Below are 18,900 nucleotides of genomic sequence, written 5' to 3'. Positions count from 1 at the left end.
ACTGATTGCACTGTGTCCTGGGAGGGCATATGTCTGCTGGCTTTTGTTTATCCTACAATGGTGTGAAGTGAGCTGCAAATGCAATCTCAGTTTTACAGCACAGCTCTGCTCATGCCTGTGAATGAAAGTAAGGCAAGAACGTTTGGGCAATGGCCCAAAATGGGGACAAAAAGGAAATCGAGCCCTGAGTTGAAATGGCTAAAATGTCAACCTAAGTCTCCTGTACTCCTTACCGGGCCGCGGCTCATCCATGCCACACAAGCTGTATTTTTACCTCACCAAACCTCTCAGCCTTTCTTTCCTGGGTCACTTGCAGTCCCAGAGAAACAACTCCTGTCAGGAGCAAAGACTTTCCCAGGAAATATGCTTGGCCATTTACAGACCTGCACATGGTCTGACTGACACAGAGATATCGCAGCACTTCTGAAAACAAGATGTTTTCAGCAAAACACTCTCTGATAATCAAATAAATCAAAGGGCAACCTAACTGGATCCACAAAAGTAAAACGTGCAGCTGCCAAAGTACTGCTGTTATCTCTGGCATGGCTGGGTCACTGGGACATTTCACAGAAACAAAAATGTATTTCCTGTGTAGACCCAATTAAAATACCTCTGGGGAAATGTTTCATGTGTTCTAAGGACCTGAAGCCAGAGCTACCCAACTGGGTAAGGAATGAGGGTACTTCCCAGGGGTTGATGGAAAGCACCAAGCACCCTCTGCTGTACTCATTACAATTAGGCTCAGCAGCAGCCTCTGACCTTGCAAATATCTGGCAGGAGGGTGCTGTGCCCTCCCAGAGAAAGGGAACTGCCTCCCACTGCTGGGAGCGAGCTCTGATAACCTTGGAGGGCACTGCAGGATTCTGCCCAGGTGTCCTTCCACAACAGAAGCCACTGGCCTCTCCTGGTCCACACACAAGGTTTGGAGAAGACAGCACAATCTGTAAAAGGTAACCTGTACTCCTCCTCCTGGGTCTGAGCAAGTTCTATCTGCACACCTGGGTCTGCTTTACTTCACAGGGAGGAGGATTTTGCTGCCCATGCACAGGTCTCTGGGGACGGATGGAGGCTGTGGGTCACTTGCTGTGCAGGTAACAACGCTTTGGTTTCCACCTCCTTAATTTTCCATTTTGATCTTTTATTTTTTCTCTCTGTTCTCCCTATTATTAGTTCATGTGCTTATACTGCAGGATCTGGCTGTTTTTCTTGCTGTTCTGGCTGGGACAAGGGAGGCAGATGGCTCCCCCAGGTTGGTGAAACACGATAAGAGCAGAGTGGGGAGAGAGGCAGGGATGACAACTCGGTTATTTTGCTCATAACACAATGTGTCTCTTCTCTGCCCTCCAGTCCCACTGACTCAAAAGCTCTGTATGTGCTCCTACCAGGTTTTGTAGAGAGCAGCTGCCGCTCCAGAATTTTTTGGATGAAACTGAATAAACTCTTGCTCCAGGGAAAGTTCTTCCAGCTGGAAATTTATGGTGAGTTACAAGTGGCAGCCTCGAATAACATGAAGGCTGGGGAATCACCTAAGTGATCACAGAGTCTGTGATCTGGATGCTGCTGCCATCTATTGATAATTGGTAACTTACCCCAAGGAACCTGCAGGACATCCTTGTCACCATGAGCCAGCCTCTCCCACCTCAGTTTGGCCACTACCTTACAGAGGAGTAAAGCTGGTGACTACAGCCACATGCCCCATGCAACTACAGTGCTGGGAGAGGAGAAAGGATGGTCTGAGGAGGGAGGGTTGATGTTTGCCTTTCATTCTTTCCTCTGCTGAGCCCTTACACGTGTCTAGCAAGGAAAACAAAGGCGACATTGCAGATTGGATGTGTCCTGAACAGCATAATGACAACAGCAGTGTAGGCTGGGTAATACCCAGAAAACACACTCTCAGTGAGTGCTGAGTGAGTGCTGCAGCAGTCAAAGGACTTTGGAGGTTTTTTAAATTTCCTTTTTATTTAACACCACAATGGCATTTAAATACCGTAATTCAGATTGGACAAAGGGGTTCCATTTTGTGAGGAAAACAAAAATCTTCGGAACCAAAATGAAAACCAGAAAATGTTCACATGAGATTGTAAAAAGAATGTGATTTCACCCCAAACCTAATTAATTTCTCTTGAGATCAGTGCACTTTTTTTCTGGGTTATGGTTTTTTTCATTTTATTTGGAGGCAGAACTGAAAAAATCAAGTACGGAAAGGGTGTGGGCAGAAGGGACAGCATTTATGAGAGTAACCGATACTGCTGGGAAAAACAGACCAGCCTTCAGGCACAAAATGCTGTTTGTTTCTTCCAGCTCTATCAGTTGGTCTCATAAAAGCTTTTCCTTCTTCTTCCAAAATCGTTCCCACTTATCTTCTGAGCCTATCCTGGCTGCAGCCATACATATACTGAAACAGCAGTTCTAGAACTGTCTGACATACAGACATGACAGACAAATATAGAAATTGCAGTGGCAGCTAGTTAAACCCTATCTATTTGTACAGATTCTTGTGTCTTACCCAAGACTAAAATAGTTCCTTAATCAGAGGGCAGATAATTAACAAAATATGATGTTATTAACTTACCATCATCAAGAGCTGAGCACAGCCAGCCCGTCATGCCTCTTACTTGGCACCTCCATAGGCTTCACAGCCCGCAGAGAGGAGCAGCAAACCTGATCAATATGTGGAAGTGCCCCCCCTAAACAGGTCTGTGACCACATCCTTTGAGCAGAGTGAGCAGCAGATTATCACAACTTGATGATTTTTAGAAACTGATGGGCTTAATAGCCCATAACTCTTTTCTAGAGAAAAAAATCAGGGAGGGACAAATGTAGGTGACACTTCAGAGAAACTCTCCATAACAGCACTTCAAAGTGGCAATGGCACAAGTTTCTGGATGCAAGGAAACAGGCACTGAAGTGCACATTATGTGTGGGAGCTTGAGTCATGCCAGATTGTCTCATGCACTCCTACACATGCCAGCACAGTGTCACCAGCTCCTTAACAGCACATGTCGCTGGAGAGCACCCAGCCCACATGGAGAAGAGCTGTGTGAGAGGGCCTCAGCACCACTCTGCCCCAGGACTTGCCTTGAGCTTTACACCCCCACATATCTTTCCCTTTTTCTGTAGATCCTTATTCTGGCCCTGTTCTGCTGGATGAGAACCTAGCATCTCGCTGTGGCTATGTCCTGTCAGAAGACGTGTGGGGCAATCCCGTCTTCCGCGCTTCAGTGCTCGGCTGTCACGTGGCCAACGAGGTAAGGCCCAGACACGGGGTTGGAAACAGCTCAGGCAGTACATCTTCTCCAGAAATACAAGACTGAGATAGTATATGGCATTCTAATGGCATGTTTTGAGAATACTCAACTCAAGGAACTAGTGTTGGTAGCGTAGTGTAGAAATGAATAGGTAATGGCTCTCTGCTCTGAGGTTTGTTCAGTGTGACTGACATGGGATTTCCTCTCTCCATGGAATGACACTTATCCTAATGCTGCTGAGTAGCTGCCAGTTCTCAAGCATATCCTTGTAGCTGCTGATTTGCCAGAGAGTTTCTTGAAAGCCTCTCTGGAAAGAAGTAGGCATCTGCTTGAAAAAGCAATGTTTGCAGTGTGATTCTGGCAGATCATTTCCTGGCTTAATTTGTATGGTAATATGCCTGTTAACACATGCCTAGGAACGTAGATCACACATGTCTATTAGACCCAGATTTGCCTCACGTAACTTTAGCCATCTAAAAGATAATGTCTAGTCTAAACTAGTTGTTTGCTCTTCCACAATAGTCAGTGGAGAGAAGCAGGCATCTCCGGAAGGTGATTCACCCCTTCCAAAAATACATGTAAAAGTGTAGCCTGGATTTCCAATTTCTAAATGTTAGTTGAGATGAAATGTACTCAAAACCAGAAAAAATCAGAGCAGAAACTTCATTGCTTGTCCATGTTTAGTCTGCTTGGTCCTGGAAGCCCCACAGAAAAAATACGGTAAAACTTTATAGGCAGAGGTTAGCTAACAAGAATGGGGGTGTACAGTGTCCTGTGCAATGACTTGGATTTCCAGGCTGGAAATTTCTCTGTAAAGGTTTTGCCTTCTTCTGTAGAAAAATACACATATATGTCAGATAGAAGGACAGTCCATGGCTTTGTGTGTGGCTCCTGGGGAGCTGAAGAACCAAAAGGATTTTTTACCGGAGTTAGTCTAGTGTTAGACACTAAACAGCATTTGTAGGATGGATCTGAACTACTTACACCAAAACAAAAGTTCCAGTACTTTCTCTCCATGTGGAGACACACAGAGTCACAAATGGGAGAAACATGATCCTCACAGTAAGGTAGGTCAGATCTTCCCTTGACCAGCTGCTCCTTTATAGTGTGGCAAAAATAGTGCTGAGATGGGGTCTGAGGCAAAGGCTGTGAGTGCTGAGGCAGTGCCCTTGGCTCCAAAAGACCCTGCACATAAATCATTTCAGACAGAGTGGTTTGTTGGAGGACCTGTCACTACAACTCTCAACCTGCTCTTGTCATTATAAAACTGTCAGAAACAGGACACTGGGCTGGATGGTCCCATGCAGCCACTCCTGGAACCTTCCACACCATCTGCTGAATTGCCTGTTTTTCTTCCCAGGCAGATGAGCTGTTTTCACTGACTGTGAACATCAAGGTCTCCTCATTTTCAAGCATGAGGGCAGCTGTCACCTACACCTACCCTATGTACTGCTCCTACACTTCCTGGGCTTCAAGAGAAATTGTGTGCGAAGAAAATTACATGGAGGTAAAAACTTTCCCACTAAAGCTGAGGCTACATCCAAGCTCCCTGCCAGGCACAACAACCTCCCCAAATTCCTTTCAGAAGTTGATTGTACCCCATGTACCAGGCATAAAAGCAACTTGCTGATATTTAGCAGAGTGTGTAACTGCAGATCTGATTAGTAACACATTTACATGCCATAGATATTTTGGATGCAGTGAAACTTGGTTAACTGTACAGATGAAGTAAGGCAAGACTCTGCAAGCAAATCAACAGAGAGGCTTAAGGCCAAGCTCTTAAGCTCATGAGAGTACCTTTTTGTCATAAAGTCCTGCAGCATCTGTGAGAATGTCATCCTCATACCTGACATAATAAAACCTAGAGTTTGAAGAGCTGCATCTTTGCTGCATCACACAACTCACAGGACATGACTGTGAGACAGGACCTGCCTCCTGCCAGGTGGTACAGGTCCAGCCTGCTGCCATCACCTACACACCAGTGTAGAAATGAGGCAGTGAACAAACCAAACTTCATTGCTTGCTGTGCACGCCTACAAGAGGCAGGACAAAGAAAACATACTTCTCCTGTTAGAACTCGAGGCTGTGCAGTCACGTCTGGGTGTTGTAACACACTTAAACCATGGTACAGATGTCTGAGGCAAACATTGACTCCAAACTCGGTGTCCTCTGACTCTGTCCTCTGTCCTTGCCTCACTCTGCAGCACATGTGGGCAAGATTTACACTACGGCACCTACCTTAGGTACTTAGGGATCCTGCATTTTCAGGTGTTCAGCCTGCATGGGAAGAGGGAACCAGTCCTGTTAGTGCCAATAACCTGCTTTCCAGTATCTCCACTGGAGAGACCCAGATGTCCCTGAAAGTCTCCGGAGCAGAATCTAGTTTACAGCTTACCGATATGAAGCAGGACTTTAGGTTTACCTGGTTATACACAAAGTATTCCCACCACTATAAATGCCATGGTTTTAACTTTCATTTTAAGGCCACATAAATTACTGCCATCAAGAACCTCCATGGAAACATTAATTACCTCCAGGGAATGCAAACTGCTAAATCCTGACAGACACTGCTCCCCATGCCTGTAATTATACTGACGATCTGTTTGCTCCCATTGCTCCCAAAGAATCTCCTGTGTCCCCAGGTGTCAGTGAAGACTGATGTCCCGGCTGTTTCAAATGACTACACCGTAGCATGGATGTCAGCACTGCCAGAGGTATGAAGGGGAGTCTTTCCTAACAGTTCCTAGCCTGCCTCTTCTCTCTACTCTTATGAGTCATTCTTGGGGCATAGCTCCAGCTCTGAAAAAAAACGGAGATGACAAATTTGCCATCAAGTACTGAAAACCTCTCAAGTATTTTTAGACCTCTAGACTGCAAAAAGACATTTAGGTGGGAGAACAGAGTCATATGCTTGTTCCATTAGTAGAAACTGAGTTCAAGACAAACAAAGGTAGGTGGTTCTTCACACAATGGGTAGTGAAACTGTCAAACTCATCACCAAAAGATGTTATGGCTGCTAAAATCTTACTTGATCCCAAGGAGAGTCTGGAAAAGTTGACTGAAGAGAGTAAGCCCAATAAGACATACAAAATACAAAGAAGCTACAGACAGCTCAGGAGTCACTGAGATGAAAAATATTTGAGGCTGGAAAGAATGAGTGGGAAATGGTGACTGGAGCATCTCTCTTATGAGGAAAAGCTGAGGGAGTTGGGCCTGTTTAGTCTGGGGAAGACTAGGAGAGGATCTTACCAATGTACACAAGCATCTGAAGGAGGGGTGTCAAGAGGATGAAGCCAGGTTCTCCTCAGTGGTGCCCAGCAGTAGGACAAGAGACAGCAGACAGAAACTGATCCACTGGAAGTTCCACCTGAACATGAGGAAGAATTGAACAGATCGCCCAGAGAAGGTGTGGAGTCTCCTCTGAAGATATTCAAAAGCTGCCTGGACACAATCCTGAGTAACATGCTCATGGGGACCCTGCTCAATCAGGGAGGTTGGACTAGATGGCCTCCAGTGGATCCTTCCAACTTTAACCATTCTGTGATTCTGTGAAATATATATGCTTGTCCCATTTTTTTCATGTCTTACTTGCTCCTTATGCCTATTTTCCTTTTGACTGTGCTCCCATATGGCCATCATTTCAGGGGACTCTGTTCAAAGCCAGTACAGTCATTGCTCTCATCTTTGACACAGTATGGCTACACACTATAAAAGGTAGTCTGTCATTTGGCCTCTGGGCTGCTCCAGCAATCAACAGACATGAAGACAATCAGTTTCTTAACAGAACAGGTATTTTGTCCACAGTGCATTTGTTCAAGGCCACCTGTCTACATTTCTTCTAGGGCTGCTAGAAGACTATCTCTAAAGATGCCTTAAAGAGCTCTAGAATTCCTTATCTTTACACATACATATATATATATACATATACATACATATATATATATATATCTATATATATCTCAAGGGTATTTCTTGCCTGAGATGAACTAGTAGTGTCCAGTATCATTCCAGTTACTCTCATTTCTAACAGGAAAATAGGTGCTACAATATCATAGCTTTCTAAGAGTCATTGGTAGACCTAGAACTGATGTAGCTCACCTTTCTCTTGCAGACTCAAAATGTTGCATACCAGCAATGGCAACTGGTGTTTGTTTCTCCATCAGGGAGAAAGAGAATAACAGTAAGTGATGCAGTAAAACTGGGCTACAGCTTCAATAACACCCTGTCCCGAGTGTACCTGCGAGCGCCTTACCACAGCAACGAGTCTGATGTCAGCGTGGTGAGTTGTTGATCCCAGCCAGAAACAAAGCTCTGCTATTCCCACTGCCCCTCCAGAACATCAGCTCTCTTTTTCTGTCTGGGCTCAAACAGGTCAGTGGTGTAAATATGAACATGGTCACTTCCACTTCCATGTACAGGCAGCGATGGCTGCTCTTGCTGATTGACACAACTGTCTCCTGTCCTGTTGGTAAGGATCTCTTCCTTCTTCAACACCACCTAAGGATAAAAATAACCACCTAAGGAGTTAGTAGAAAACACAGTCCTCCTATTCTCTCTAAGAGAAGAGGTTTACAAGCTTCCCTCAGAGCAACATGAGCTAAGAGTCTGTGGCTTTGGTCCCAGATAAACACGGTCCCTGCTGTGACACTACATTACTTGTGTTCCCAGTGCAGTGTCATGCCTTCTCTGGTTTCTCAAAACCCCCCCATTAGATGCAGGGAACTGGAAACAAGGAAAACTGCTATAGAAGAGCAAGGCAGCCTCCCCTGGACTAATCCCACAGCCTTGGCTTTCCTCTTTCATACAAGTCTATGCAAGGCATGCAGCTCTGCATCCTTGTGACTCACCTAGTCCTTTTCTTTGGAGAGGCAGGACTAGCCTGGCTTTTTGCAGAGAAGTGGTGGCTGCACCTGGCTCTCACAGAAGGGTATTAATGTGAACAAGTGATGAGGAAGCACAAGGTTTTAAGTTGTCGTGACCTTGAAGCCAGTATTTCAAGAAGGTCCAAACAGGTTGCTCTGTGCCCTATTCTTCTTTCCAGTAATCCCTGGGACCAGAAGGACAACAGAGCAGGTATCTGGAGTATGGCTGCCAGTTCTTCTGAATAAATTAATGATTCACCTGAAACTGGTGATTCAGGTCTGCTTTGAGTGCCAGGGTCTCTGTGACAAAATAGCCATCATTTGACTGATGTCCTACAAGGTGTTGCATCAGTGAAAGCTGTAGAGATAGCCTGGTGAGGGGAATCAGGGAAAGGCAGAGACATGACTGACTGGTAACTCCTCCTCTGGCACTGTCTATCTAACTCCACAGATGGCATCAGCTTCACCGATACTACGCTAACGTGGACTGTGCCAAGAGTTATCCCCACACTAGTGGTTCAGGAATCCACCTTTCTGTCTAAAAGCATTGTAATGGGAGTGGATGATCAAGTCATAGTAAATCCAGAGGAGATGAACTACTCACTGGAGCACAACGAGACACATATCAGAATAACCATCCCTATTGGAGCAGAAGGAGGCAAGCTAGAGGTTAGTACGAACCTATCACACACAAATACATTTGAGGGCTGATTCTACAGATGTTTCCAAATCATGATAATTCCAAAAAGTGATTGATTACTGCTTAAAATTTGTAGATACAATAAATATTTGAAGAACTAGATGCCACTTCTCTGTGTTTTCAAAGTACCTACTCAGAAACTAAGAATTTATGATGACAAATCATGATAGAAGCAAGAGACGGCCTTTTGTTAGTAATCTATAAGACATACTAATAAATCAAGGGCAAAAGTATTCCTGGAAACTGGAATTCAATTGTCTATGTTGTTAAATAATGAAACTAGTCCTGGTTAATTCTGGCCTGGCTCCAGGAGTAATTTCCCTGCCAATTTCCAGACATAGAAAGACAGCATGATTTAGCATGGGACAGGTTCCCTGCATGTGGTTGGTGTGCAGTCACCTGCTTTGAATATAGTTTGTTCCTCATCAATATATAATTTACAGATAGAGAGGTAATGTCAAAAAAAAATGTTCAGTAGAACAGAATAGAATAGTTTGGGCTGAAAGGCACCTTTAAAGATCATCTACTCCAGACTCCCCTGCCATGGGCATCTTTCAATAGATCATTTTGCTCAAAAGTCCAACCAGCTTGACCTTGAATATCTAGAAAGGAGTTGGCAATATTTCTTCAAAATTACATTGGTGTGATTTTGACTTATCTCCTTCAGGAGTTCCCTTTTTGTGTATCAGACAGAACAAAAGACATGACTGGTAATCCACGGATTGTAAAAAAACCCACAAATGTGGTGACATGCTACACTTAATGAGGACACCCCTGAAAACCTGGTACTTCATTATTAAGGATCTCAGCAGTATCTGAGCCACACATGGACCAGACAAATGGGCCAAACTACCAAACAAGCTCCCTTAGCAAAATCCATTCCAAGCTATACTAGAATACCATTTTCTCTTTCTAGTGTAAGAACTGTAACCATTTTCAGTCATCTCTTTATTAAGCTAATGAGAATTAAGACTTAATCACAATTTTTACCTCCTAGAGCTCCATATCTGGTGGTGTATATGGAGTCATTTACAGTATTGACCTGTGTCTGGAGCACACGTGGACAGATGCAGGTTGGCAGACCACGAAGTATACGGTCATCAAATCCATCACCACACCTTTCATGCCACAAATACCAACTGTTATCAACAGTAAGTCATTCCTCTCACTGACTTTTACCAACCTTTTGCTGTGCTATACATAGCTCCACCTGACCTGTGCCACACATCTACATTCACCAGAATGTCCTCAACTCCCACTTCCAATTTGCTAGGCAAAGTCAAGATTCAAGTATCATATTACAAAACAAAACAAAACAGAAAATACACACAAGAAAACAATGAACAAACATATAAACAAAACAAACCACCAATAAAAACCCTTTAGCCTTAACTTACAAGTTGCTGATAAAAATGTAAACATTCCTTTAATGTTAACACCCGGATTTTTCCAGTAGCCGCTGGGACCCTAGAATAAAGATGTTGTGATGTGCAGTTATCACACTGGGAAGAAGAACTATCTGAGGACAGCATTCTTTGATGGTATTTTCTCCCCCAAACTGCCTGCATTTGACACCTTGGGAGCATACTGAAATCATTGTGCCACCCAGTGCTGCAGTCATGGTTTTTAAGTTATATTTTCCAATGCATTAAGGCACTAAACATATTTGGAGCTTTCTGGATAAGTGATATAGAAAGAAAAAGGAGCCTCTTATCATACGTTATGATTTTTTTTCATATTTTATGTGGCTGAACTAGATTCTAGATTTCTTTATAGCAAAGGTATTGCACATCATAGTGCACGTCTAGAAAGTCACTGAACCCACTTCCTATAAAGTTGTATGTATTTGTTGTTAATCCCCTGCAGCTTGAAGCAATTCTCATGTGCTCAGAGTATTTCAGATCTGACTAGAACACAAACACTCATTAATCAGAGCCATTAAAGAGATGGCTGCTGGCTAAGTTTCCTGGAATTTGAATGGGAGGCCACCCTAACCGTCTTCGTTATTCGATCCACATCAGCAGTAATTTGATGTTCTCTCCCTGCAGATACTGTGCCAGAGGAACGGCTATTTAATGTTGCATTTGGATACTTTCTTCCTGATGTCTCTCTGGTGGCAATCGCAATAGGAAATGTGCCATTTACCCTGAGGGAAGCACAACACCACGGCTTCAGCATTTATGAAACTCCCTTTTCTAATGGAACAAAAGAATTTATCCTGGAAGTCTCTTTTGATGATCCATATGTTCTAAAAGAGGTAGGATACAGCAGGTCACTTCAGCAGCAGAGTGGAGGAAGTGGGCAGTCCCTTTGCAGAACATGGTCCAGCTTTTATTAACCAACAACAGTTCCTTGATCATAAAGGTGTCAATGAGTCTGAGCTCATCTGAGTTAAGATTAGAAGCTTTTGCCCCCCCTTGCTCTCCATAGATGTCTAGGAGATCAGTATCAAGTATAATTAGATAGGATGAAATGTTACTTTCTTAAGTGCCTGTCAGCATGACTAATGTCCGAGTGCACACCCAACAGGAAGAGGTTTGCCAAATCTGTGTTAGACACTGCCCCTTGAAACAGGAGTGTCTAGGAAAAATAAATCAATTATTGCAATGCTGGCAAACATCAGTTTCCAAAATCCAGTAACTCCTGAACCCACTGTTTGTGCAGAGCCATTTGACTGCTGGCACAGGCCATGCCCCGTGCAAGCATGTTACAGGCAGGGTCAGGGTACTCTAAATGTAATTTTGTTAAGCTTCAGACCATTTGTAATCTAAATATTTGTAAAAAGTATATACTCACAGAGGGGTTTCAACCTCTCATTTCAGTGGGAGGATGCATAACTGCAAGTCCTCTACCACTCTTTCAACCAAACCACACAGAGCTGTGATGCTGTTACATGGAATAACATTGTGAACGCACAGGGTTTGTGCAAATAGTTTTCAGGCTGCAGTCAAACCACAGGCAAATGGCATTAAGGATCAAAGCAAGCAAAAAAAATTCAGAAGTATTTCTTTCAGGTTGAACACCAGGTTTTGCTTTGGGAGCACTTTCAGTGAAGTCAAAGAGGATATTGAGAGGGATCTCTCACAGCATCTCCTCATACCTTCCATTCAACCGATTACTTACTGTCCTGGGTTCAGCCCACACTGAGTAAAGAAGAGTAAGGATTTAGACCTGGATCTCCCTCTACGAGCTCTTTCACCACTGGGCTACAGAGGAACCACCACTATGTTCACTTGTCTTTATTTTCTGAAAAGGCAAAACATTCTCCACATTTATGCTTGGCTGAAAGAGCTGTTGAATCCAGGCCAGATTTCTGAATAGTTTTAGGCCAGCTGAAGCGATGCTTTTGGAGACTGAGCTATTTGCAGGGAAGAGGAGGGTGTTGGAATAATTAGTGTTGTTCAGCATATACATGCCTGCCTATTCTGAAAGCTGCTACAGCCTTACACTTCTCTCTCTTTCAGTATGTGAATAGAAATGAAACAAAATACACCCTCTTGGTTAACTACACCCTTAGCGTGGGTCCAGAGATGACACTCTATTATCATTCAGCAGAGGTGGAGTGTGTGATTGCTGATATTGGTAAGCTTTCCCCTGACATAAACTGGTTTGCATCAACAGCATGGATCAGGCTGTCACTGAATTCAGTGAGAACATTAGAGTGAGGGCGAGAGCTTTGGGGAAAACCCCACCCCTCCACAGCTCATTGTTGGTAACAGCCAAGTTGCTGCTCTACTGATGGCAGCTCCTCTGCATACTGGCAAGACAGTCTGCCCTCGAGACACTGAGAGCAATAAAGCAAGTGTGTAAAAGAAGTTGGCTTGCAAACTCAGTGAACAAGATGCCTCAGAACATGAACATACATCTACTGGCAAAACTTTCAGACATTGCTACAAGTTTCAGTTTGTCCTCAAACACAATTTTGCCTCTGCATCCAGGGCAGAATTTAACTGACTCAAATAAATTGCTCTGATCTCCAAAGACAGCATTTCTGTAAGGAGAAATCATCTACAAAGAGCTGTACTTAGCAGGTTACTGAAATGGGCAGGAGGTCTGTTTGGTATTTTCTCAAATTTTTTAGCTTTTTGCATGCCACGAACATGACAGTCTCCTCACTGTCCTGTTTTATCTTTGAAGTAGCTCTTGGTTCAGGTCAAAGAAGGCTGATCAAAAAATATATTTACATACATAGCTCAGCTTGCCCTACTGAAATAGGGATCAGTCCTGGATGCAAGCTGGCAGGCCACTGCTAAAGCAGGAGGACTCCCCATCCCACCAGATGTGAGCTGCTATACCCACTACACAGCCAAGCCCTGCAGACAATGCCAGCATGCACATAACAGGCTGCTGGGTTTTTCACCTGTGACAGAAATCCCTGCCTGGGCCAAATATCACCCTCAAACCTTCCTTCATTGCTAACTCTTCACCCCACCTTCTTCCTGCAGAAATACCAGAAGCAGTTGGTGGCTGTGATGAAGAAAACCTGTATCTAACCCTGCCCACTTTTGGCTTGCACCAGTACTGGGACCTGTACCTTGGTAACAAGCTCCTGAACAGGCACCTTGCCCTCACCAATGGGTATCTTGCAGCTACCAACTCCACACACCTGACCTTGCAAATACCTCTGTTTGCTGGGGGAGTCATCTATAAGGTACAGGAGCTGTTTAGCAATGCCTTTTTTAACGCACATGGGACTGTTTGCTCTCACAGAGTCCTACAGTCACAGTCTGTAGTGCTGTGGTGTTACACATATTGGAAAACCTCCAGAGGGAAGGACTAAGCCAGAGCAAGTAGGACAAGAGGCATCGGACGTGGACCCTTCTGGTAATGCCATGTATTATGCAACCTGCAGTCCCCACTTGTTTCTAAACAATATGCACCAAGTCTTCAAAAACAAACTCCTCAGTGTTTTTAGTAAGATGAGGCAAAATGTCCCATCTGCTCTGAGCCAGAAACAATATTTCAATACAGCTTTTATGAAAGAAGCTCTTTTAAATGAACTTTTTTGTAGAAATGTTAAGGCATGGCAGGGGAAAATTGATGCTGTAATAAACATTTGAACTATTCTACAATAATCAGCCAAAATTTATCTCCATGACAGTGACTGATTAATTCATACAAGAAACCTTCTGCCTCCATGTTGCATCAGGCTCAAGTCTTCGCACTGACTTAACTCTTGTGACTTGTTAGCATTCAAGTGGCACAAGCTAAGGAGCAGAACTTTGTATATATGGATGATGTACGGTAACAGGAGATTTCTTCCATCTCCTCCTTTGCAGGAAGTGTCCTTTCAGAAAATCAAAGCAAGGTTTGATGTTGCCCTAAGGAAAGTGAGAACTATGGAGACCTTACAGATGTTCTCTGTTAGCTGCAGTTTTAATTCATCAGTATTTATAAGTAAGTTATCAACTGATCAATCAATAAAAAGATGTGTGATTTCTTCCTTGAATACTCACTCATAATCAACTCTGACTTTCTCAGTTTGCCACCCAGATGGTACCATAATGATATCTGCCCAGATGAAGACCGTTCCTGCCATTGACATGAGTAAAACCAAGCTAAGGGACAGCTCCTGCAAGCCTAGAGAGTATAATGAAGCCTATGCTTTCTTCAAGTTCCATGTCACTACCTGTGGCACTTCAGTAAGGGTAAGCCCATGGCCAGAGCAGATACACCTGCTGGAAGTCTCTGCCTCTCCTGCATTCTCGTTTGTTCCCCTGCCCCAGCTCCTGAGAAGAGCCAATTTATAATGAGCTTCCCATATGCACAGTTTGAAGGTGATCACATCATTTATGAGAATGAAATCTCTTATGAGAAGGAGACTCTTCCAGGACAGAGCATACCAACAATCACAAGAGATCCAGACTACAGGTAGGAGCTGCTGCTCGCTGACACTGCTCACTTTAGTCCAGCTGCTGGGAAGCAGATGTGAACACAAAAATTGCTGTTTCTTCTATTCTAGACTAACAGTCTTGTGCTACTACCAAGCAAAAGAGACCCTAGTGCTCGGTGCCTTCTCCAGTGACCCAGCCACATCCTCTCCCTTTGGCTCTGGGACGATGGTTCCACAATCAAATACTGCAGGTGTGCAATTCTCTTCTCTCATTTTCAAACCTCTCTTTCAGTCCTAAATTCCCTTGTTAACACATGCCTTGCTTTCAGCTAAAGAACCTCACCAACATTTCCTTTTCTGCAGCTTACAGAAGGGTAAGACAAGTTCTGAATGTAGTTTCAAGAGTGTCCAAAGGTAAATCTCCTCCTATGGAAATCAGAGAATTTCCAAACATGTTTTAGTTTAAATAAAATTAAACAACAACAAAATGCCCTGACATTTTCTCGAGATGAATCCTTCACGGAATTCTATGAGCCCAGCATAGCAATACTTAAACAACCTGTAGAGCCTGTGTTTCTTGAGGTGGAGCTGAAAGACGAGAGCCCCAGTGTCGAGTTATACCTGGAAAACTGCTGGGTGGCCAGATCTCCAGACTTCAACAGCACCCCAAGATGGAACATCACTGCAGATGGGCAAGTAGTATTAAATGTCCAATGCACTCATCAGCAAAGCCCCAATTTCTGCTTAGATCTGTTGGTCTTTCCTCTCAAATAGGTGTGAGATTAGTGGCAGTGAGTTTGCTGCAGAGTTCTGCCCGGTACCTGTTAGCTCCAGGGTGAGACACCCTTCTCACTTTAAAAGGCTGGCAGTAAGGACCCTGGCACAGCAACTGGAACAGGTAGGATCGAGTGAAGGGCTCACATCCCTCTCATGGACCCTATCCTGGAAGTCTGGATGATGCTGTTAGTTATATGGTTAAGTTGCAGGCAGTTCTGCGAGGACCAGGATGCTGGACTTGATGATCCATATGGGTCCCTTCTAACCTGAGAGATTCTATGACTCTATGCTTTGAAAAATAGTTGATTTAGGCACCTCACAGACTTAAACCCTAGCCAGCATTCAACTCAACTACCCTGACTGGTGCACAGCTTTAATTTAGTTCTCTTCTTAAATCTCCTCTGCCACCCAATTGACTTGAGACTGGACTGGTTGGATTAAACAAAATAATTTGGTATGTAAATATAATTTTTATATGGTGGTTCTGGCTTTGTGTAGGATCAGATTCATAGCACTTCAGCTCAAAATGTCTAGAGCAAAAAATCAACTTATATGTCCCAATATTCATGTGAAGTTCAGCTCTGTTGTCTCCCATCTGTCCTAGCCACTCATCCATCTCCTTGGGTGTCAGCCCAATGGGCAGAGAAGCAGAGATGTGGGTTTGGTCTTAAAGTTTGAGATCCTGTTCTCCTCTAAGGACTAAGTAGAGCAAAATACCTAGGACAGTCACCTGAGGATACTTTTTCTCCTTGTGCACCAGCTGAGTGAACTGCCTGTCCTGACATGTACTGATACCAGCCATGGTGTGTTCACCCTGCCTGGGCAGCTCAACTAACTGCATTATTATTTACTCTGCCTTTCACAGGCACCTCGAACTTGCTAGAAATGAACATGATGCAATCGTGGCTTGTGCTGCTTCCTTAAGTGTGCAGCTGCAGCAGACACCAGATTGAGTTTCTGTCTAGGTTTGATACATTGCAGCACGTGAGGTTTGATTTCTCCTATCTCAGCCTCTCAGTTACCAAACTGCCTGAGGGCTTCCTTGACACCAACTTTAAAATTCAAGGCAGGTTCAGCTAGAATGTGCCACGTGGAAGTGTTCAGAGAAGCCTAAGTCTAATCAGATGTAGTTTCTGCAAAAGGACAACAAAAGATAAAACAATGCTCTGCAAATTGGGATTTGATGTGGACCAAGTGGCACTTTTTCTTCTTCTTTTCAGGTGTATGTGCACTGTTCAGTGGCAGCATGCTCTCCTACCAACACACAACCTGGCAGCCCCTGCAGAGGACAGTGCCGCTCAAGCAGGGAGAGGAAGGGTAGGTGTGGAGGAGAAAAAGAGCCATTGCAATGCACCCCAGACCTTATGTTTCTCAGAGATTTAGGGGCTCTGACTTTGGCATCTGAAATGCCTCGAGCATGGACTGTGAACACTGATGTCACCTTTAGTTCATGCTTAATACACAAGCACTTAACGTGCAGCATGCATGTATTCTTTAAAAACTGCACAAACACGCTGTGTGTCGTTCTCAGCCTTTCCAGGTCACCATTCTGACAGTCTCCAGGGCTATGTACTTGCTGGACCAGTACGAATTGTTGCTCCAGATCTAAGATGACACACATAAACTGAATTTGGTAAGAACACCAGGCCCTGTGTACTCAGCCTGAGAGGTCACCATGCTTTGTGACACAGGCAATGCAGAGCCTGTCCTTGAGGACCTGAAAAATAAAAGTTGAGGGACAAGAACTAGGGAATGGACATGGTTTGCAGTCCCATGGTCTCAGCTTGAGCCCATGAGAGGGGAAGAAGGAGAGCTCCCTGCCAAGCCAAACACAGGTGGCGTGGCTCTGGAGCAGATGCCAGCAGCAGAGCAGGGCATGTTGGCGTTGGGCCATAGCAGGCAGTTTTGGAGCCAGGTATTATTTCAACAGGTTTTCAACGGGACTGCCCCCAGTCTGAGAGAAAACAGATCCAAAATTTTAGAAACAAACGCTAAGGCACAAGTCACTGCCATATTCCAAGTGCTTTTGAATGGTTCAAATCCTCCAAACAGTAGGGTTTATCCTATAGCTTCATCTGCCCTTGGAGAACCAGAGCTGCTGAGCTGTCTGCTCCAGCATCACTCCTCACTTCAGCCTCTGTGTGTCTCCAACAGCACCTGAAGGCTCTGCTGTGCTGGCTGCTTTCCAAACAGTGCCACTGGACACAGGAGCTACTTCTTCCAGGAACCACCAGAACTATTTGCATGAAGTTTAAAGACCAGATGGTGGGACAGCACTGGAAAGTTCTAGAGTCTGCTAACAGGATCAGTAAATCTTGCAACCTGTTGCCTCTCTGAAGTGGCTACAAAAGAAAACTTACCAGAAAATGACCCAAGGCTGTGAAATAACACTTCTTATTTCTTCCAGCTGCTGAAATATGGGACTTGCAGATCACTAAAATTATTCCAGCCCTGATTATGGCTGCTTCTTGTAATATTTCATAAAATGACTGCCAATCGTCCCATCTGAATGTAAAGTGCAAATCTGAAAAGTCAAATAAAAATACATCAGAGCAATGTAAGCACAGAACATCTTGCTAATGTGCAACAGCAACCATCTGGTGTACCAACACTGGCTTCAAAGAGCCAAGCAACCGCTGCCATCATCCCTTCCACATGCAACACAAGGGCACATGCTTCTTCCCACTAATGCAGAGTTTTGTCTGTATCATTACATCAACCTGACATTCTTGGAAACTTGTTAGTTCCTCATTTTCCTCTCACCTGCCCCTGTATGGAAAAGACTGACTCTACAAAATGTGAGTAGATGGATGCTCTAGTAGGAGTGAAAATTACACCTGGTATTTTTAGTTTCTGTGCACACAGAAAGCTTTTGTTTATTATTATTTTATTTTAGAGATCAAGTACAAACCTGACACACGGCCACCTGTAATCACTCTCAGGATGTGCCTACAGTGTAACTGCAAGTGTGGCTGCAGCACATATAGGGTGTTCAACAGCACTGCAGAGGGGGCAGATGGCACACTTGTGTTGACAGCACACTCGTGTGCAGTCTCCAGAGGGTTTCCCAGCTCCGGCAGGCCCTGCCTTCCCAGGCCTGCTGGTCAGTGCACACACGTGGCCTGCTTTCCAAAAGCTGCTGTCATGCCTGAGATGATTGCTGAGTAAATGCCCTCTTAAAGCTGTACCTGATGAAGGAGTAAGATCTGTAAAAAGGAATGGGAGGGTGCTGGGACCCCAGGACCCCCCAGCAGCTGCCTGGGTGCTGCCTTCCTCTGCTGCACGAGTAGTGCACTCTGCTGTCCACAGCCTACACTGCAGAGCCCAGGAAGTTACTGCTCCCACACCTTTGCCAGGAGAGTATATTCCCTATTTTTAACAACAGCAACAAACTCCTAAGTTTAGGTTAACTTTCTGTTAATCTAAAAAGAGATCCTCTAGAAATTAGCAATGGGGATGAAGGGAAAATAATAATGACTA

At 44.3% G+C, this 18,900-nt stretch overlaps 1 protein-coding gene across 2 annotated transcripts; it reads left to right on the top strand.

Annotated features, from left to right (window-relative positions):
• Window positions 1-586: 586 nt before the first annotated feature.
• LOC116442112 lies at window positions 587-18,839 on the top strand. Of its 2 annotated transcripts, XM_032104723.1 has the most exons (25): window positions 587-666; window positions 778-950; window positions 1,021-1,091; window positions 1,191-1,249; window positions 1,386-1,478; window positions 3,121-3,248; window positions 4,609-4,755; window positions 5,891-5,962; window positions 7,360-7,527; window positions 7,620-7,716; window positions 8,562-8,779; window positions 9,808-9,961; window positions 10,859-11,067; window positions 12,275-12,392; window positions 13,256-13,461; window positions 14,090-14,207; window positions 14,292-14,458; window positions 14,581-14,681; window positions 14,773-14,894; window positions 15,007-15,057; window positions 15,152-15,335; window positions 15,418-15,541; window positions 16,641-16,737; window positions 16,952-17,053; window positions 17,575-18,839. In XM_032104723.1, exons 3-24 carry the CDS (start codon window positions 1,063-1,065, stop codon window positions 17,032-17,034), a joined length of 2,745 nt encoding a protein of 914 aa, XP_031960614.1. In that variant the 5' UTR covers window positions 587-666; window positions 778-950; window positions 1,021-1,062; the 3' UTR covers window positions 17,035-17,053; window positions 17,575-18,839. The 2 variants fall into 2 exon arrangements, with proteins under 2 accessions (XP_031960614.1, XP_031960613.1); XM_032104722.1 differs by having other exon boundaries at window positions 778-1,091.
• Window positions 18,840-18,900: the final 61 nt, after the last annotated feature.

Source organism: Corvus moneduloides, chromosome 3, assembly GCF_009650955.1.
Source record: "Corvus moneduloides isolate bCorMon1 chromosome 3, bCorMon1.pri, whole genome shotgun sequence".
NCBI lineage: Eukaryota > Metazoa > Chordata > Aves > Passeriformes > Corvidae > Corvus > Corvus moneduloides.
This window is presented reverse-complemented; position numbering and strand designations above follow the sequence as displayed.

Coding starts and splice junctions, on each gene's coding strand:
- LOC116442112 (XM_032104723.1), top strand. CDS start 1,063: ATGGAGGCTGTGGGTCACTTGCTGTGCAG. Junction 3,249..4,608: donor GCTGTCACGTGGCCAACGAG/GTAAGGCCCAGA, acceptor TTTTCTTCCCAG/GCAGATGAGCTGTTTTCACT. Junction 14,459..14,580: donor CCTGTGGCACTTCAGTAAGG/GTAAGCCCATGG, acceptor CCATATGCACAG/TTTGAAGGTGATCACATCAT.